The following is an 8,819-nucleotide window of genomic DNA, read 5'->3' on the forward strand; positions in this document are numbered from 1 at the left end:
TTTCCTAAGTCTCGATGCGTTCTGCATAATCCATGGATGGGATTGTAAATGTTGGAGGACAAACTGATCTTCGTCAGAAACTTTTTTTTGTTGCGGAATCTTCCTTCAACTGCAGGTTGAAAGTAGATCATGTTCCGATGTTAATTGTGCTGTCAAAGTTTGATGAAGACTGAAAATTTAATCCAATTGGTGTCTTATTAGATTCATTTAACGATGCTAGTTTCCGAGCATCAGGAAAATCTTAGCAAAGCGATTGATACAGGCAAAATTATTGCACAAAGCGATTGATACAGGCAAAAACAATGCAGACCATGAGAAATTTGAGATTATAAAATTTATTTTTCTTACCAAGGACCAACTTGTTTATTACATGAGTCTTCGAAATAAAGCACCTAAACTTTGGGAAATGAATCTGACATATCAATATCATGTTAGTTTTCTGCTGGAATGGACAAAAATACGTTAGGCACATCGTCACTTCTAAGACCACTATAAGAACCACCCCCACAAAAAAAAAGGTTCCCATCTCTTGTCTTAGATTTTATTGGGTTGCATGTTCATCATATATGAGTTGTGCTGCAGATGCTCGCACACTTCCCGAAGTTTCCAATGCTGTATGTTGTGCCGGCATTCTCACTCTCTCTCTTTCTCTCTCTCGCGAAAAGATTCCTTTTCGGGCATCTTGGACTTGCGTTGCTCATCGCTAGTTTATGCGAGCATCCCTTCATCTGCAGTACGCTTATGCTTTAGTTGTCCCTCATGTTCATCTGAATCGGATGCCTGAGGGCTGAGAGTGGTGGTGCAGCTGCAGCGACTGCATAAAGCAGAAAACAAAAAAAGAGAAAGGTGTACGAAAGAATGAACAGATTGTCATGATTTGTGATGGACTCTACAGCATCACGAGACCAAGTTTACGACAGGCTGCAACGTTGACGGCACATCGCCTGAAATGGACGACGATGACCCACCGATCGACAGTGGAAAGTGGCGGGCGCCAGCGGTTCTCGCCTGCTTTTTTGCTTCACTTTTCCTTCTTAAATGCAGTCTCCACCAAACGATCTTTTCTTTTTTCTCGTTCTGTACGGAAGGCGGGGGAGAGGAGGCGACGCAATTTTTCATGGGAAAATGGATTCCCATCCTTTCCGAGCGGCAGAGAGAACAAACAGGTCGACTCGCATCCGCATGGAACCCTGAAAGTTGAGAACATCGAACAGTGGCTCTCTGTTCTTCTTGCTTAGAACTAACTAATCCGAAAAGACACCGCCGCGCACTAACCAAGAAAGAAAGAAAGTGTGTTTGAACATGAATAGTATCAGCCAGAAAGCACATTTGGATTTGGAGCGGAAGTTCCGGGTACTGGATCCAATGGCAAGGGCAAGAAAATAATTGCGGGGTTCGGGCAGGGAAGACTGGCTTCAGCCGGTCAACGGTACGGCTCTCCTCTCTGACCGGCTGAGCATGTGTCCCCTCTCTGACCGACCTGTTGCTTTGCGAATGACGTGGCGGTTGCCCAGCCCCAGTCGAGACGTCAGCCGGTGGGCCCAGTGGGACTCCGGGCAGAGCGTCGGGCAGGCACCTTTCACATGGAGTTCCACGTGGGAGGACCGGGAGGCCTCTAGGAGTGGGGACCACTTGTCGAAGGGGCCATCTTTTCTCGTGAACGAAACGAACCCGCAGAGGGATCTTGTGGATCTGCTGGGTTCATGGTCCGATCCATCACGAGATCGGATAATGGATCTGGACCCTGGAGGAACTTATCCGCGCAAGGTTTGATGGATAAGTTCGTTTGTGAACCGAATCGAAAGGGAACTGTTGCCGAAGCCGATTCACTCAATCAACCGTATCGGTTCAACATGTATGTAATAAACTATTTTGGATGCACCGTGCAATGAAATCAAACTTAACCATAAAAAAAATTAAAAGCGTGAATGAACAATAAAAGTTAAAAATAAAAATGGACGTACTTACAAAATTTAGCAAAAATTTGACATGTAGTGTTATATTGAGTCGGCCGCTGAAAAGAAATAGTGGAAGACAATAGTGAGGCTCATGGCTGCCAAAGTGAGAATAGTTGAAGTCGTTATAAATTTAGGTTGCGCATTCGCCAAGTTCAAGCTGAGCCTAGGGCGCACAATGCTTGGCTCGATTCAGATGAAGCGAGCTCATTAAACTCTAACCAGCCCATTTCAGGGTTCAAGCAACGAGCATGCTCGAGGGCAGGATAATGGCAAAGAAGAGCTTTATATTCATCTCTATACCACGACCTAGAGATACATGCGGTTATGCAAATAAAATTTGTTAAAAAAAAAAGAAGTTTGGTAGTTTAAGATCTCCCACAATACAAAATATTATTATGTACAAACCTAACAAAACTGATTGATTCAGGAGTGGATTTGATCACTCACTCCAGGGAGTGCATGAAGTTGCTGATTGGTGTAACAATTTTGGCATCCTCTCTTGTTGAAAGTCTTGAAAAGGTATATATTCACTATCTAAACATTGAAGAAGTGAAGTCAAGATATTAAGTTGTTTCAAGGGTTATAGCGTAGCTTGTCGGGCTAAAAGCTTGTATGAAGCAGGTCTCTAGTTCGATTTTTATGGGCATTATGATCTTGTGTTTTAAGGTGGTAAGATGTAACATCCAAGTTAAAGGATGCAACGTTCTATTGTTGACATCGAAACTGCTCAAGACTCTGAAGGCAGAGGGAATGGAAGGGGCCTTCGGGCCTCGCTTCGGACAGTGGGATGATCTTTTCGCTCTCCTGATATATTTGCTTTGGTTCATAATGCAAGGGATTCACTTCTCCAAGCAACCATTGAATCTTGCAATCGTCTTGATGAACACAACCATGATGAACACAACCATGTGCCAGCAGGCTCCGTCATGAACAGATTGAAGATCAGAGCCTCCCTTCTCTCATCTTAGATCAGATCTTTTACCAATGCAAACAAATAGAATAGGATCTTAAGCGTACCTAAAATCCTTGTTTTGATGAACAGTGGATAGTTTTAAATTATGACAGCATGGAAATGCATACAAAAGATATTGAAATTAACGAGGTCTATGGCTGATAAAGTGAGGTTCGTATTAGAAATCCAGTGGCCAAATGCTGGGTATGGATCCTTTATTTTGCAAGGAAAAGTATCCAAATTATTTCCAATATGGCCATCTAAAATGGGAGATGCTGGTGGATAAGGCTGAAAGGCGTTGCGCCTCGAACACTTGGCCATGGAATCGGCATCCTTGTTTCAGGCCACATTCTTCACTTCTCCGGCCACCTCTGCGGTCGGAAAAATCAACCCCTCTCTCTTCCTTCACTTTCGTCGGGAGTTCCGCCAGCAACATCCCCGTGCTCCGGCGCGGTTGTCGGCTGTGAAAAGTCCAAGAGGCTTTGGAACACCGCCGGAGAAGCTGAGAAAGAACAAGGGCAAGAAGAAGGGCAGAAGGTACGAAGACGACGATGATGAAGACGACGATTTCGACGACGATTTGGACGCGGAGCCCGAGGATGTCACCATACCGGAGGTCGTTACCAATCGAATGATGAGAAGAATGGGCTTCTCCGTGGGGATCCCTCTGGTTCTGGGTCTCCTCTTCTTCCCTTTCTTTTATTACCTGAAGGTAGTGCAGAAGGTGGATGTGCCGACATGGGTGCCCTTCATCGTTTCCTTCTTCTTCTTTGGCTCTGCGTTGCTGGGGGTGAGTTATGGGATTGTGTCCTCCAGTTGGGACCCTCTGAGAGAAGGGTCGCTCTTGGGATGGAACGAAGCTCAGAGGAATTGGCCCGTTTTCTGGCAGTCGCTCTGGAGGGGGTCAGCGAAGAAGTAGTTCCAAGAGCAAGCAGAGAGATTTTGAAGTATTGTTATAAATTCATGTATATTTTTGTGTGGATTACCTTGTTTGAATTGTTTCCTTGCATTAAGATGTTTTCTATGGAATTCTTGGCGACAATCTGCTCAACAAGTTCTGTAACGCGTGCAGAACAAAGCATGGAGCCATTGGCACTTATTGTGTCTGATATTGCCTCCTACCTTTCCTGGGCAAGCCCAAAGGAAACTCTAGTTTTCGTCTGATGCCATTGTTATATGGGCTCGAAACCAGCCTCCATCTAGTGCAGGTCTCTACTAGCAAATGCCTCTGACCCTCAAAATGGCTCCTGCAGCGTACTCAACTCTGCCCTTACAGCAGCTGGAAGGCTTTTAAGCGCTTTCACTTACCCCGTTTGTGGGAGAAAAGTTATCCCAAGTAGGAATTTGTTCAGAAAAAGTGGATGTACTGTGATAGAATTTTCATCAAAAATTTTGAGATTGTGTTTGTTTGAGGGTATAAGGAATTGAATGCTCCCCCTCGCAAAGAAGTTGAAGGACATGAATGTGCCCCAATTGCTTCTTCAGATGCCTACTCCATTGCTTCAGTGCACTTGAAAGTTTTGCAAATCATATTCAGACATGAAAATGGAGGAGTGTTTTTTTGACAAAAACGAGGAGCAATGAAACGAAGGCCATGAACATTTTGCAAGGAAAGATGAGTCGCAGGAAAGATCAGTTCCTGGCTGTTTGAAATTCATATTTGGTTGCGTTATGCCCAGGAAATAACAAATTATGCATGGACTAATTTATCAACGTCAATTTCCAATATGTCGATGTTATAATCTTGCTTCTGCAAAAAGGAAAAAATTGCATGTTATTGGAAAATTTACAACTGCTTATGTTTTGGATTAATAGGAAACTATATGCTGAACACATTTGTTTGAAGCAACACATCTCAAACTTGATTTGGAGATGGGTGTGAATTTCAAGTGCATGAAGGGACCCAAGCAAGTGAAAATTGACTGGCAATAAGCAGGCATGAGCAAGCGGATGGGAGTTGTTTTTCTTTTTGGCCGAGAGAACCAATCAAGAGCTCGGTTGAGAACCTCTCAATCAGTTCTTACGAAGCCTAAATATACACCCAGTTGGGACTCATGCTTTGATATATATCCTGATAGATATCCATTTAGTCTGTCAAGAAAATTATATCATATTAATATCAAACTTCAAGTAGCAAGCTGACAGCAGCCACAAATAGGTGCCTGCCAATCTTTTGTGGTTTGTGATTGCACAAGAGTATTTCATCTTGCCACCCGGCTGAGAGGTGAAACCTACCCTTCCTCTACAAAGTACCTGGCTTGCGTTCGGTGCCTCATGATGATGCTTTTGCTATGCTTCAACTTGTATATCAGTACCTTTTTTGCTATGCTTCAACTTGTATATCGGCACCCTTCTTTTTGCAATATAAGGAATTGACGCTTTCGAAACAAAGACTGGCAGCTTACCAGTCTCCACCCCGTCTTCTCTCTATCACTTCTGACCATGTTGGACTCACCATATCTCGTCCCGGCCATTAGGGGGATATTATTACATCAACAACCTTTCCACAGATGGTTGTAGTATCACAAATGAAGGTCGTCTCTAGAAGAGAGATGGCAGAGTTGTTGATAGCTCCTAACACGAGAGGAAACCACCATTCATCCATCCAAAGATCGATCCACCGCTAGGAATCAGATTTAGACTCGGTACCACGAAACTCACTTCCAAACATAAACCATGAATCTGAACCGAGTTTCAGCCGACATGAAATGCGAACAGGAAAAACTTCCATGGCAATAGATTTTGTGCTGGTGAGACCCGGAATCAATTTTGTCTGAACCATCTGATTTTGAGGCTAAAAGCAGTTCCAGCCAGGTTTTGATCTGATTAAGTTGACTTATCATTTAACTAATTCCTCTATCGGATCTTAATCTAACCTGCTCATACTTAGTGAAACCAATCTATTGTCTCATGAACCTAAAAATTTATAGATTGTGTGTGTGTGTACATCATGAGTTGGGTAATTATATGTTGGTTGCAGTTGGTCATGAATTCATGATCGGGCCCAATGAGGAAGAACTCAACCAAGGAAGACAACTGCATCTGACAATGCCAAGCTTCCAAGCTCCGGACCTATATTTGCTACTTGTCTGTCAACCTGATGCATGTCATAGGAATTATTTCACCTTGCAATAATGGAGAGGAGGCATTCAAGCCCTATGAAAGGCCTAAGCAGTTGCTGACAAAACGCTAAATGTTTCAAAAACTCTTTAGGTTGGTAGATACGCTCTCCAAATTAGGCCTCTGTCATGTCTCTTACACATGGTTTTAATTTTATGAGCAGTTGCACAATAATTAATGCTCCTGCAGGCGTGTCCAGGCAATAAAAGTTAAGTTCTATCCAAGTTTCAGAAGCGCTACAATGACAAAGTTGAAGCATTGGCAGCATCAGCAGCAAACGTGAATCATAGCTACAAATATGGTTTTCAGGTTTTAAACTGCGAGGTATTGTGTGGGTATAAAACGACAAAATTGTTTATGATGGAAAAAGGTAAGAAAATTTCGCCAAATTTTAAAACAATTAATCTTTCGGCGAGAAATGAAAAATGAAAAGGGGGCCAAAATCTTGAAAAATCAAGTGCAAAAAATGTGAAAATTAAAATCTAGCAACTAAAAGTTGAGAAAAACACGAAAAAATGGGAAAACACAAACAATTTTATGGCTATGACATGAACTACTGCATCAAATCCAAAACTTCGTAACTTAGTAAAATCTGCAAAGCTTATTTGGAGCATAGAACAAATATAGAAGTAACTTATACGTTTTTTACCAGCTCAAATTTTCTTTGGATTCCTCCGACAATCGTTGTCATTGTGTTGGGCACTAAGTTAGCTGTCCCAGTCTTTGGGACAGCCGGTAGCTATGGAAACACTGTGAGTGGAGTGAGTGAGTTTTACTGCCGTTCTCAGGAGGATTCAAGTGTAGAACTTCCCAATGGCCTTCATTTGTCACCGTGACGAAGCAAGAGAAAAAGCAGTAAGATCTACCTCAAGCATGAAAACGCTGGACTTTAGCGGCAAACATATATCAGCGTATTGTCCAAATTTGTTCTTGAGTTACAGGCAATTATTAAATCTACTTGTCCTTGGCTGTGGTCACTGACTGTTAATAAATTCATTCGGGTTGACATTAATAATTTGAGTACGCTGTTATTTAAGTTCCTCCGCGCTTTGGCTTTCCAGACGTACTTATGCCTTGCATATATGTAATATAACCACAGACAAATTAAATTAAGTTGTACAGTACATAAAAGTGAAACATTTATTCAACCTGCTCTTTATATGCGTCGAAAACAGTCTCATAGTTCTATCTTTTTAGTTGAAAAATGGAGATGTTTGTTGAAAGTTTTGGTTTAAAATAAAGGTTCAGACTCGAGGATTGGGTCCACGAATCATATTGTTATCTCATTCGAATAAGGAGGTTACTAGAAGCGTCTAGAAAAAGGGAGAAACAAATTCTGTTAAAAGGTTCTGTCTGATTATTGGTTGATTGGCTGGTTTGTAACCTCCTACCTGCTTGTATGTATATATATCTCAAAAGGGAATGAGTGAAATAAGTTTTCTTCCCTTCCACGACTTGCTCTCTCTCTCTCTCTGCTCTGTTTTGCTCTGTTCTTGCTTGTTATGTTGTTCTTCTTACATGGTATCAGAGCGTCATTAACCTGAAGTGTTCTTCTGTCTTCATGGCTTCATCATCGATTGCCCCAGAAAGTGCTCCTCAAGGTGAATCGAATACAAGAGGATCGAACAGTGTGTTGCTGAATCATCCTGATCAAGTCGATGGCTTCAATAATCCACTGTATCTCCACCACTCAGACAGTCCTGGTGCTGTCCTAGTTTCACAACCATTGACAGGTGATAATTACCTTACTTGGAGTCGGGCAATGGTGATGGCCTTAACAGCCAAGAACAAGTTGTGTTTTATTGATGGGTCCTTGCAAGAGCCAGACCCATCATCTGCAGAGCACATTTTATGGAGGAGATCTAATACTATGGTGTTGTCTTGGATAATCAACTCCATGGCGAAGGATATAGCAAACAACATCATATATGCAACGACGGCACATGAGGTATGGACTGATTTGCAGCATCGTTATACTCAAAGTATTGCTCCTAGAAAATATCAAATTAAATCTGCTATAAGCAGACACACTCAGGAGACACAAGGTGTCACTGCATACTATACCAAACTCAAAGGCTATTGGGATGAGCTAGCTTCCTATGAGCCGCTTCCTGTCTACACATGTGGGACTATGAAGATCATTTTTGATAAGGAGCAGGAAGAGAGAGTCATTCAGTTTCTAATAGGACTGAATGAGTGATATAACTCTATTAGAGGACAGATCCTTCTCATGGATCCTTTTCCCCCAATAGCAAAGGCATATTCTCTAATCCTACAAGAAGAGAAGCAGCGAGAGGCAAGACTGTTGCCTTCTACAGAGCATATCAGTTTGGTTGCTTCTCAATATGATAATTGAATGTTTAAAGGAAATACCCAAAGACGTCAACATTGCACATACTGTCAAAAAATGGGTCACACAAAGGACAAGTGTTACAAACTGCATGGTTACCCAAATGAGTTTAAGTCATTTAAGCAGAGACAAGAGAAAACATAGCAAGGTGTAGTGCAAGGAGAAAAGTCGAATGGGAAAGGCGTCTCTGCTGCAACGTCTAGTGGTTCTGTAAGTTTTGAGGCAAATGTGGCTCAATCCAGCAAGGAAAGTGTGCCAGTCTTCACCATGGAAGAATACAATCAGATTATTCAATTGCTGAAAGAGAAACCACCAGTCTCTTATGCAAATTTTGCAGGTATTTCCATTACCCTAAAAGATGCATGGATCATTGACAGTAGTGCCAGTGATCACATGACATCTTCATTGTCAAGTCTGGTTAATGTTTCAAAACTTCAAA

General features: G+C 42.1%; 1 protein-coding gene across 1 annotated transcript; it reads left to right on the forward strand.

Moving 5' to 3' along the window:
* The first annotated feature begins 3,160 nt into the window (after window positions 1-3,160).
* LOC116252964 (protein PAM68, chloroplastic) lies at window positions 3,161-3,952 on the forward strand. The gene has a single exon (XM_031627623.2). It carries the CDS (start codon window positions 3,230-3,232, stop codon window positions 3,827-3,829), a length of 600 nt encoding a protein of 199 aa, XP_031483483.1. The 5' UTR covers window positions 3,161-3,229; the 3' UTR covers window positions 3,830-3,952.
* Window positions 3,953-8,819: the final 4,867 nt, after the last annotated feature.

Source organism: Nymphaea colorata, chromosome 4 (genome assembly GCF_008831285.2).
Source record: "Nymphaea colorata isolate Beijing-Zhang1983 chromosome 4, ASM883128v2, whole genome shotgun sequence".
Taxonomy (NCBI): Eukaryota; Viridiplantae; Streptophyta; class Magnoliopsida; order Nymphaeales; family Nymphaeaceae; genus Nymphaea; species Nymphaea colorata.